The following is a 13,003-nucleotide window of genomic DNA, read 5'->3' on the forward strand; positions in this document are numbered from 1 at the left end:
CTTTTGCCATACAATATTATTTAATTATTATTTGATTTGTATATGATTATGGACGCAAATCTAATGCACTTTGTTTATAAATGTTGTGTTTTCTGCCTGAAAAACCTTGCTAAAGTTCCTTCCATTAGGTGTCTCTGTTCTAGCTAATTTGCCATTCACTTCCTGTTACTAAGGAGGTCCCATCCATAGATATCATTAAAATAGTAAGATGGCTTCACAGTGAATGGAGGGAGAAAGTCTATTCTGTCTTAATGCAGTGAAGGGGCTAATTTTCCTCACAGCCTCCACTCTACTCTGCAAACAGATTTCTCTGTGCATTGGAATGAGCATTCTGCGCATCTCACCACTTACAATATGCTAAAAGTCTACTTCCTGTGTTGTGGCTCTTTTTAGCTGCATCATGCCTACGTTTATTTGCTCTGTATTTGCAGTTGGTGGTCTATATTATATTATGTTCATTTGGGGTTTTCTCCACTATTTTACAGTTACTCTTGGGAGAATTTCATGTACATAAACCAGTAGTAGTAGTAATGGAAGGGGAAGACTACTCTTTATTGTGCATTGCCCACAGCCTGCGAGAGAAATATAAAATGTGCCAAAATGACCATAATGGGATTATTAGCAACAGAAAAATAATAGGACACCATGCAGAAGACTTATAAAGTCATAAAACTGACTGACCACTAAGACTCTGCACCTAAAAAGTATTTCTTCCGCACTCACAGCAATTCCTTGTCTAATGTGCCACTATTATTTGCCATGCTGGTACTGGTCAAGAAAATGTACAGGAGGAGATAATATTGCAGACAATGGTTGAAGGTGACATATACTGGACCTTGTTTCCAAAAAAAACCCTCAAATGCTAAGTTCCCATGGCTTTCTGGATCAATGGACCACTGGTCAGAATAAACATTTCTATTGTTACTCTGCTGGCTTTACACAAACAGCCAAAAACTTTACACCTGAACTAAGGTCGATAATAAAAAGTTATTTATATACTGAACAAATTTACGTGAAATACTTAATACCTTCCTGTGATTTGTGGTACATTCATTTCGCTTAGTACAACATTTTACATAAATGGATTTTGATGTTACTTATGGTATTCTTTCTTTCTACAGTATCTTTTTTTGTAGTGAGCATTGGAGGAACTTTGGTTGGGATTGTTTTTGCATACCTTCTTAGTTTGGTTACTCGATTTACCAAGCATGTGCGAATAATTGAACCTGGATTTGTTTTTATTATTTCATATCTATCCTACCTTACATCAGAGATGCTTTCTTTATCTGCCATTTTAGCGTAAGTATTCTGTATTACGTAAAATAGGAAGCAAATTGAAAAATAAATATTGCATGCTTATCATATCTTTTACATTTTCTACATTTGTCTTTTCTGTAGTATTTAGAATGATAGAAATTTAATTATTGCCGTACTTTAAAAGTTAAAAAAGTAAAAGTAATAATATGAATATATTTTGCATGCTTTACCACAAAATCTGTGCTTGTAGCATAACTAAACCTGGTTTATGCTGAGGCCACACATTGCTGAAAAGCTATTTTGTGTATGTTGTGTGCGTGCTGTGGTGTTTTTTGTGTTTTTCTTGTTTTGTTTTTTGAGTCAAAAGTGGATTTCAAAGGAAGCTCCTATACTTCTCCCTTCTTCAAAAACCACAGCAAAATAAACAAGAAAAAAAAAACTGCATGGCCTTGGTCTGGAGATGCTTGGGGAAGGATTTGAGCGAGTTAGCTACAGCACACTCACTGGCAACTGTTGTGATGTACTGTACATTGTGAATAACATTTAGGTTGAGACCCCACGTTACGGAAATCCAGCTTTTTTTTGTTGCAGATTTTGCTGTGGGTTTTTTTTTTTAGCCAAAACAAGAAGTGGATTGAGCATAAGGTAGAAGTGTAAGAACTTCCTCTATATTTCCCATTCATTTTGCAGGCATTCTTGGCTTTGGCTTACAAAAAACCGCAGCAAAGTCTGCAACAACAACAAAAAGCTGTGTTTCCGCGACGTGGTTAAACCTTTAAATGGTTCCTACCTTTTTAGACAACTTGGTCTCATTTCATGGTGTGTAGTGTAGCGTGTTCATTACTCCACTGCATGAAAACCACACAGATAACCCTGCGGGAATGCTGCAGCAAAAAGCACTTGAAATGAAAAATGAAGTGAAATGAAATAGACAAATGAGTATTTTATGGCAATTTTACTAAATTAACTTTATACTTTCTTTTTCAGCATTACATTTTGTGGAATTTTCTGCCAAAAATATGTAAAGGCAAATATTTCTGCACAATCTGTAACTACAGTGAGATACACAATGAAAATGTTGGCAAGTGGAGCTGAAACTATTATTTTCATGTTTTTGGGAATTTCAGCTGTGAATCCAGCCCAGTGGGAGTGGAATACTGCCTTCATACTTTTGACTCTGCTTTTTATCTCTGTTTACAGAGTTATTGGTAAGTAAATTATTTTAGATTTTCTAAAGATATCATTTCATTTGTATGGATGTTTGCATTTCAAGTCTCTTTTCAGAACGTTTCCCCAATTATATATAGTTCCTATAGCTGCATGCTGTATATCAGTGTTTTCTCTGACATTCTCTGTAATGAAAAATCTACATGTAGGCAGTTTTCAGTACAAGTGCTGAATAGCCTGCTAAATGTATGCCAGATGGGCAATCTTTTTACATATCTTGATCCAGTGTCAGCGCCCACCAGTAAAATTCATTCTGAGGACCAGAAGCAGGTACCTTGAAGATCTATAACTGGCCCTATTCTTAACTTGTGCCATTTAAAATAGTGGTGTGTTTAATATGTTATAAGGACATTGGGGCCCCTGCAGGATCCAGGGTCCAGAAATGACTGATTCTTTCTGTCTTGGTGCCCTGACAGTAGCTTGCTGTCTGGCACTTGCCTTAACATGTTAAGGACCACCGGCCGTAAAATGCGGCCCCCTTGACGGGGATGGGGAAAGGGTGTTAGTTGTTACTAACAACTAATACCCACCTCCGGAACGTCGGTCAGAGCTGAGCTCCAACCGGAAATTTTAACCCCTATGTTACTGCCTTCAAACATGACGGCAGCATCACAGCGGTTTTGCCGAATCTATGATCCACCGGCACCCTCCACGATGGAGCCAGTGACCCCAGGCTGCCCGTTGCCCCCAGTACCTGGTTGATCCAGTGATGGAGGAAGTCAGCCGATGCGTCTACATCGGCTGACTTCCTGTGTAGACTGCAAGACACGACTAGGCTCGTGTCTTGCTATCTATAATATAGAGAATCAGTTGATGCTTTCATCAAAGGGACACATGAAAAAGTAAAAACGGTGAAAAAAAGCAAAAATAAAGTGTATGAAAAAAATTTATAAAGTTATACAGCCCAAAAATTCCTTTTTTCTATAGAAAATGAATTATATAAAAAAAAAAAAAAGCAAAGATTGTCCCTCATAAAATAAGCCCTCAGAAGATGGTGATGCAAAAATCACTGATTTATGCCCCCAAATGTGTTTTTGTTCTATAGAATTAGTATCACATAAAAAAATAATATAAATGAGGTATCGCCATAATCGTACTGACCTGCAGAATAAAGGTAACATCTTACTTATACTGTACGCTGCATGGGGAAAAATTAAAAAGGTAAAATGCAATACCAGTATTGATTTTTTTTTTTTTTTTTAAATCCAGCAAATAAAGAGCTAATAAAATGTATTCAATAAGTTGTAGGCACCCCAAAATGGTGTCATTACAAAATGCATCTCATCCCGCAAACAGCAAGCCCTTATATGGCCACGTCACCAGAAAAATAAAGAAAATATAGCATCTAGTAATGTGAAGGCAAAAACCCGCAAAATTGCCAAATTATTAGAATACAACTGGCTGCAGTTTATGCCACATGTATGACACTGGTGTACTCAGGATAACGTACGTAATGTCATAGGTGGGTATAAACTGATATTAGGGCGCAGCCGGGCACAGAAGGGAAGAAGGGTTATTTGATTTTTGGAGCACAGACTTAGACGGTTTGTTTTTTGGATGCCATGACACTTTTGCAATTGGATTGTAAGGGCATGGGTGGACTAGCACTTAGATTACATGATTGTACTGTTTGTGAACTGGGCCTTTTTGAAATTTAGAAGCGTCTTCTATTAGTCTCTTCATCGCATGCATTGCGCTGGAGGACATGTTAAGGCGTATTTACCCATAGGTCTCTCTCTATATATATATACGAAGATAGAGGCAAAAAAATTAATAGGGTGAATAGCGAATCACTATTTCATCAGTATATGTCTGTGTCTTTTTAGATTTTTCTAATAAAGTTTGAAAGTTTTAATCACACATTTTTTGCCAGAAACCGGATTTCAGTTTATTTACCCATTGAGTTGTATTGTACAACACTCAAACAGCTATTTAAATGTATGGTAAAATTTACTATCTTCTGCTCCCCAATGTTCCTCCACCCCCAGCCCCCAACTGATATTTCCTGCTCATTGTGTTATGGAGTGTTCATTTGATTAACCTCCTCCTCTTATTTCACAAGGCACTGTACATGGCAATGTGTACATAATTCACAAACTCAACAGTATGAACTGCCGTGTGTTTTGACTTTGAGTAAATGCTATTTGTACAGTATACTTAATAAACGGAAAGAATTTAGTGACACACTAGCAGAGTTTGCCTAAGATACTGGCATAAACTATAGCATGCAAGTTGTAGATTAATAATTCTATAAAATTACATAAATTACATGTGTCCTTTGTTAATGTTGGTACATCCATACATAAATGTATTTCCCCCAAAATTGGCATTCCAAAATCTAAAAATACAGCATGTTAGCTAGAAACCTAAATATTTTCATATCACACCATTTCACACCATTTTAAACAGGATTACGCCCAGTTTACATCTGTGCATGGGTTTCTGTTCAGGGGATCTGCTTGGGGACCCCCGAATGGAAACCTAATCCGCATAAAAAAGACGGTTACCTTAAGAAACCCGCGGACCCCATAGACTATAATGGAGTCTGTGTGGTTTCCACACGAAAAATGTGGAGACCAAAAGTGCTGCTTGCAGTGCTCTTCTCTCCGCATTTTTCTTGCAAAGAAGGGAACCGAATCCCCGACTGCAGATGTGAACTGGACCGTACTTCTTTAGTGATTTAGTTATAGCTTAATATAATTGATTCTTATATTAATTGTTGTTAATATTAAGTGTTGTAATTAATATTAGTGTAGTGTTGACTTTTGCATTTTGTGCCAGGAAAAATATGAGTCACTAAAGTTTTTGCTCTTGTATGCTATGCCAGGAAATGTCTGTATTACTGAAGACTGAAAATATTTATTACAACAAACAACCAAAGCAACCTTGTAGAAGCCTTAGGTCGAAGTATTATGATTGTCCTTCAATCTGTATTACATTGTCGTGCCAACTCAAATACATGGCGTCTAGTTGTTCCATTGTGAGCTGCACATATCTGCACAGAGTCAACAGAAGATAGTACACTGAATGGAAGTTTGTAGAGCATTGTACTGTTATAGATTTTTTTTCTTTCATTTGAATATATTTTATCAAGTCATTGTTACATGTTTACATAAGTGACATAGTTATATTCTCTTCCTGAGTCAAAGTCTAAAGTTAGGGCTGCCAATTCTAGACCACTTAATTCTTTACTTGTGTTTAGCAACATTCCTAATTTTTATTTATTACCAATTTAATTGGTTTAAACAGTAGTTTGTGCTTTAGAGAAGTTCTTGTATCTGCAACTACATTGAGCCATTATAAGGCTATGTAGAACTGACTAAGTCATACAGTCAATTGTTATACACGCACCAAGCAAACATTTCATGCTCTTTCTGTTTTTGTTTCCGCTTATTTCAGTTAGATATTTTCCTGGCAGTAATATAAAAGGTGTGGAGTCGCTAGATGTGTTTATTTTTGAAAGGGGTATTCCCATGTCCCTTGCTCACCAGTCTTTGGTGCTGCAAAGACTTCTTTCTTCCTGGTTTTCGACGTCAATTGGTGGGCAGGGTTTCATATGCAAAGCCATACTGTCCGACTACCTCCAGTTTAGCTCCGCCCCCCAAATGAGTGTGTAACTTCGCCCACTACATAGTGTGATCCTATGGGACGACTGAAGGGCCTGTGATGTCATCAAAGGTCCTATAACACTTGGATTTAGCTTGTTCTATATAGAGTCGGCTAAATCCTAGTGAGCTAAGGGACCAGGTCCTTCTGCCCACTAGCTTTTAGCCTGCACTATATAAGAAAGCTAAATCCTAGTGAGCAGAGGGACCAGGTCCTTTAGCCCACTAGGATTTAGACTGTTTTATATAAGAAAGCAGCACTCATTTACCCCCTCCTTTATCTGAGAGCAGGAAGCTAGGTCACATGTGTGGTGTAGACACAGGAACAGCTACAGACACAGGCTTGCTCCAGTGCACTTAGCCCCCTCTCCCTCTCCTCTGAGAGCAGGCAGCTACTTCACTTGACACTTGACATTTGAGCACATAATCCCATGGGCCATAGAAATGCAGTGTCAACGATGAAGTGAATAAATTAAGATAGTGGACAAACAAAGCAATTTTGTTGAAGCAGTGTATTTAGGAAAAGACTTAAAGGGGTATTCCCATGATGCTTGTTCACTAACCTGCAGGCTGTTGTGCTCTCTTCACTTCCTGCTTCTCTCGGCACATAGGTGGGCGGGGTTTCACTTGCACGGGATTGGTTGTAAATGAATTACCACAGTGTGAAGCTGATGTAGCAGAGCTGGATTTGAGTCAGTTTGCATTACATACAGAGGTAATGGACTCCCTATCTCAGCCCTTATCAGTCAAATTCAATTAAACTGACGGATAAGAGCTCAGAAATCCTGGAAGTCTGACCTCCCCTATCTGTGTGATTTAAGTAGCGGAGCTTCTCAAACAGCTCAGAGCCCCTCCCTCCCCTCTGAGAGCAGACAGCTACATCACTTGACAAATGAGCACATAATCCCAAGGGCCATAGAAATGGAATGTAAACAAGGAAGTTAATAAATTAAGATAGCGGCCAAACAAAGCAGTTTTGATAAAGCAATGCATTTAGGAAAAGTCTTAAATCCACATAAACTAGCAGTATAGATAGGATCCTTGTTATGGGACAAACCCTTTAAATCCACATTAACAAGCAGTATAGATAGGATCCTTGTTATGGGACAACCCCTTTAATACTCATTGACAAAAAAAGTAACACGCTAAGAGTGAGTTGACGGAATTGAATTTAACTTTCCATGTGTGAATGCAATGATGATCTATGGAAGAGATTGCAATATTAAGAGAAAGCATACATTTATAGGGGAAAACTGTGCAATAGAAAGTTAGTTCTTGTACCCTATTGGGCCACCTTTAGCTATGACACAAAGTGAGATACATTTGGGCATGAAGGTAGAAGTGTAACTCAGAGGGAGCTTCGTGTCAACATACAAAATGTGTTATGAGTCCCTCTGCTAGCTATATTCCTGGTGTCTCCTAATGCTTTAGAGAGACCCCCTAAGCGTCCAAGGCCTGGTAATGGTTGCTACCTCTGCAACTTCTATATCTACACCCCCCTGTGGAGACATATAAGTTTGTAAACTGGCCCACATATCTTGCAGCTGGGACTATAGATCTTGCACATTCTTGAGACTGGCATCCCAGCTGGTCCCATAACTGCTTATTTAATGATAATTCTGATAACTGGGCAGGCCAAGGAAGTGCTGCAATCTGGCAGACAAATTTATACAAAACCCTTGCTAGGTGTAGTTGTGCATTACCTAATAAAAAAATTCCAGATGGAAGACCTGTCATGAGAAGCAGAACATGTAGCTGCATGGTGTTCCATGCTTCATTACTAGAAGTGACTGACTGTCATATGGTATGGCTCCCCAGATAATCACACCAGCAGTCTGGGATGTGATGACACAGCAAAGGTAGGATTGAAGTTACAAGACCTCCATTCCCAACCATCATCACATACTAAACAGAACCTGGATTCTTTGCTAAAGATGCTTTGGTTCCAGTCTGTAGCAGTCCAGGTTTCTCATTCACAACACAACTGCAAACAAAGGCAACAGTGGCTCACTGCCAGTGGCTGGACACTAAATGGGCACTGTGGCACCAAATTTTCTTCTGTTAAGTACCTGGCAATGGTCTAGTCAGAAACAAGGATTTGTAATAAAGGATGGTGTACAAGAAAGCGGTGGTTGTTTGTGCTTTCGCATGGATCAAATTATCTTCTCTACTGGGGTCTGTGCCTGATCGCCATGTATGACTACCCTCAGGTAACTACTGCTTCCAACAACTCCTAACAGCTAGGTCAGAAAAGCCTGGATGGCGGGCAATTCACTCATATTTCTCTCAGTCTAATGATGCACCACCTCTCAAAGTCTGTGAACTGGGTAAATATCTTTGAATAGTGTTGTGGAGGCCTATCTAGCACTCAACGACCAGGAGGTACACTATCCAAAAGTTGCCTCTCAGAGGCTTTTTCTTAGGCAGCACTTTTATCCCCACTAGTAGCAAGAGCCAGTGTCTAACAAAACTGCATCTGTTATTATTTACATATCTACCTGAGGTACAGAGACTTAAATCCATAAATTCCATCACTTGGGAATTGCATAAATGCCATAGCAAACAAATAACAGACACAACTTTCTTGAGTTCTAAACTGCAAGTACCAGTCAAAAGGTTTTTACTATTATTTTTTACATTATAGATTGACTTATTGTAGTCATGAATATTACAAATGAACACATATGGAATTAAAGGGGTTGACCACTTTCAGGCCAATATTGAGAGACCAATCTTATTGTTTGTATAGTAAAACGTTGTACAATTCCTGTTTCAATTTATGAGGCTTTCCGAATCTTTGCTTGCTTTCTACTTACTGCTAGTGGATAAAAATCAGTCCATAGTCTCATGATAGGCTCAGATGCACTTCCGCACTTCTACCTTCTTGTTTGTTTGTTTTTTATCACAGGGATACCTAAAGTGTTTGTTTTACTTTTGTTCCCTGTCATATTCCATTAACGTGGTGTTAATACATTAAATTCAGGACAAGTTCAGTGTTGTTGGTATCTTCCTATTGCAGAGATATTGGAGCTGTTAGTTTTTGACTACTAATGTCACTGTAGTGTCAGGGTTGCTGGCCTTACAGCCTAGCATCATTGCTGGGCAGTGTGAAATGCTGGCCTGACAGTACAAGTCTATAGTCTTTTACAGTGAAGGGGACGTGTGCCCAGGTCATGAAAGGTCCTCTTTATAGTCAAGGCATATTAATGTGTCTGTGATGAGCCTTCCTTGAGCAACTGCTTATGTGATTTGTAAAACCACTAGGTTGTTCCAGTTATGATTTATGTTACATGGTGACAGGTGAATCAATTATCCTTGTCTATGATGAATGTTAATCTATATATAAATCTACATTCTTATTAATGTATATTGTTGTCAAAAATATTATCATTTAATATGTTAAGAGTGAATAATCCTAACATTGTTTTCAGTTTATCACTATTTACCTGTTGTATTCCTTCATGGTATGTCAGGTATACTAGTATGCTTTGCGACGTCGTATATTGATTTGAATTGTTTAATCTTGCCTTTCTTTTTTCTACCTTTCTTTCTTAGGTGTGGTTGTTCAAACATGGATTCTAAACCGCTACAGAATGGTACAACTTGAAATAATAGATCAAGTTGTGATGTCTTATGGTGGTTTAAGAGGTGCTGTTGCCTTTGCTTTAGTTGCCCTACTAGATGAAAAAAGAGTAAAATCCAAGAATTTGTTTGTCAGCACAACTATAATTGTTGTATATTTTACAGTCATATTCCAGGTATGTTAATTAATGAAACAACAATATTTCAACACTTTTTGTTATTTCTTTATTATTTTCAGATTACATATTATTCAACTTTTTAATAACTATGTACTGAATGTTGAACAGTAGTCAGTGATTTGAGGGATTTATAAAGGTGTTTAATTGTCCTCGCTACTGTGTAATCATACCCCTGCCTTCTGTACCTTAAAGGGGTATTCCCATGAACATAATCACATCTATATTTGTCAATAATTAAAAGTTAAACATTTTTGCAAATGTAAGTAATTAAAAATTCTGCCGAGTTTTAAGGATTTTCTTTAACTATCTCAGTGGTGACAGTCTGTTCATTTTATCGGTTGCCAACGGATACAACGATAAATGCAGAAACTTTATATGGTCGGGGACTTGACCATGATTTTCTTATTGTAGCTGGGTTATCAGGCAGGGACACTACAAATATGAGAAGATATCCTGGCCACAATAAGGAAATCACAGCTGATTTTCTGACCTTAGAAAGTTCCTGTATTCATGGTTGTATCCACTGGCAACCAATCAAGACAACAAAACTCTGCCCACAAGACATTTAGAAAAATTCTTTAAAACTCTGCAAAATATTTAATTACTTATATTTGCAAATATGTTTACCTTTTAATTATCTACAAATTTAAAAATGCTTATGCACTTGGGAATACCCCTTTAAGGGTATATTTACACGGTGGAAAATGAAGAGCAATTCCTCTTCATTTTCTGCTTTTGGCATTTTCGCTGTAGTCTAGCCGTGACAGGATGCTGCCACAATATCCTGCTCCTGAATAGGTCCCGAAGGCCAGAAAACCCTGACTGTTAGAGGGCTGCAGTGATAGTTGACTTTTCTGGAACTTTCTCCCATCTCATATCTAGAGCTCAGCCACAGTGATCTTTGGGTTCTTCTTTACTTCTTTCACCAAGGTTCTTCTCCCACGATTGCTCAGTTTGGCTGGACGGTCAGGTTTAGGAAGAGTTCTGGTTGTCCCAAACTTCTTCCATTTAAGGATTATAGAGGCCACTGTGCTCTTAAGAACCTTGAGTGTTGCATAAATTCTTTTGTAACCTTGGCCAAATCTGTGACTTGCCACAGTTCTGTCTCTGAGCTAGTTTAAACACTCAGCTGCACCCTTCCCATTGAGATGAAGCCCATCCCTACCATAGAACTTGTAGCCCACAACAAAGTCATCCCAGTTCTCCAAAAACCCAAATCCCTTCTTCCTACAACAACTCTTGAGCAACTTGTTTACCTCCCCAATCTCCCGCTGCCTTTCCTGTGTGGCTTGTGGAACAGGCAGAATTTCTGAAAATACTATCTTGGAGGTCCTTGCCTTTAGCTTGCTCCCTAGATCCCTGAAATCATTTTAAGAACCTTCCACCTACCGCTAGCTTTGTCATTTGTCCCAACGTGCACCATGACTGCTGGATCCACACCTGGCCCATTCAGCAATCTGTCAACCCGATTCCGACAATCACTGTTCACCTTCCGCTTCGTAATCACATAGGCCACTGTAGATTTTTGGATAATTCAGTTCACTTGCTATGTCCCTTAAGGATCGACCATTTCTGTGGTACCCCAAAATTACCCCTTTCTCGAAATCAGACAATTCCGCACTTCGTGGCATCTTGTTTGCAACTAATGCCAATGCACTAATGCCAATGCCGTTTCCTATTTAACAGCGGAAAGCGTGACTTACCGTATATACTCGAGTATAAGCCAAGTTTTTCAGCACATTTTTTGTTCTGAAAAAGTCCGCCTCGGCTTATACGCCAGTCATTATGGTAATTCAGCAATAGTATAGTTACAGACTCGGCATCTGGACCTGGCATACAGACACTGGGGTGGGTGCTGGGCCGCAGCATCGCCACGCTCCTGCCAGGAGTGTGGCAATGCTGTTCATTTCAAACTGCAAACAACTTCTGCTAGCAGGCTGGAACACTGACCCCGCCCGCCCCCCCAACTGCTCTATCACACGCAGGGTGATGTGACCACTTAACCTCAGGCCCACACCCAGCGTGTATCTGTGTTCCGGGCCTGCTAGCAGAAGTACCGTAAGTACTTCTGCAGTTTGAAATGAACAGCATTGCCACGCTCCTGCTGGGAGTGTGGCAATGCTGAGGCCCGGCACCCGCCCCGCTGTCTGTATGCTTGGTCCGGATGCCGGGTCTGTAGCTATAATGGCGCCACTCTGCTCCAGAGCGGTCGCCATGGCAACTGGTACCTCCGTTGTAACTCTTACATCGGTAATACCGGAGCTCATGAGCTCCAGCATCTCCGCTCTAAGAGTTACAGTGGATATGCCCTCCACAGGTGGAACTTGAAGCCTCCGAGGGGAACCGCTGCGGGGAGGTGGCAGGCGCTGCCATGCCCCTGGAGAGAGGAGGGAGCGGGCACGACCGCTCTCTCAAGGGCCGACCTGAAGCGCTGAAGGGTGGACCTGAAGGAAGACCTCGGCCACCGGACCTGCAGGGGAACTGCGGCCGGCCGCTGGCAGAAACGCTGAGAGGAATTCCTGGCATTCCCCTCAGCGCTTCTGCCAGCGGCCAGCTGCAGTTCCCCTTCAGGTCCGGCCGGCTGCAGTTCCCCTTCAGGTCCGGCCGAGGTTCTCCTTCAGGTCTGCCCCTCAGCGCTCCTTCCGGGGATTCTCCTCAGCACTTCTGTAAAGGCTTCCCGGCCTGCAGTGCGTTTCTTTTTTGATTGTAATGCATTGCATTAGTCATCAGACCCCCTGGGGTTCAAGATCCCTAATAAATGCAAAACATTTTTTTAAAAAAGTAAAAATAAAATTAAAAATAAAGTATTAAAAATTCAAATCTCCCCTCTTTCCCTAGAACACATATAAAACTAATACTGTTAATACTGTGAAGCACATACACGTTAGGTATCCCTGTATCCGAAAACACCCACTCTACAAATCTATAAAAATATTTTAACTGTACGGTAAACACCGTAGCGGGGAAAAAAAGTTGTCTAACTGCCTCTTCCCTGAGGATGGGCTTCTCTCCCCCCCCCCCCCCCTTGGAATTTAGCCTGACTACAGCCAGGTTGAATATAGGGTATCTGCAGTGCTCCTATTCCATCGGGAAGGGGTTAATAGGAGCACTGTAGATACCCTATATTCAGCCAGGCTGAATTCCAAGTGGGGG

At 40.2% G+C, this 13,003-nt stretch overlaps 1 protein-coding gene across 1 annotated transcript in view; it reads left to right on the forward strand.

Moving 5' to 3' along the window:
* SLC9A3 (solute carrier family 9 member A3) overlaps positions 1 to 13,003 on the forward strand; it is a 67,282-nt gene that overhangs the window by 28,819 nt on the left and 25,460 nt on the right. The window contains exons 5-7 of the mRNA XM_075271990.1: positions 1,122 to 1,299; positions 2,245 to 2,465; positions 9,645 to 9,847. Coding sequence (XP_075128091.1) covers positions 1,122 to 1,299; positions 2,245 to 2,465; positions 9,645 to 9,847 — 602 coding nt within the window. The remainder of the gene's footprint in view (positions 1 to 1,121; positions 1,300 to 2,244; positions 2,466 to 9,644; positions 9,848 to 13,003) is intronic.

The sequence above is a fragment of the Leptodactylus fuscus genome, chromosome 4, assembly GCF_031893055.1.
Source record: "Leptodactylus fuscus isolate aLepFus1 chromosome 4, aLepFus1.hap2, whole genome shotgun sequence".
Taxonomy (NCBI): domain Eukaryota; kingdom Metazoa; phylum Chordata; class Amphibia; order Anura; family Leptodactylidae; genus Leptodactylus; species Leptodactylus fuscus.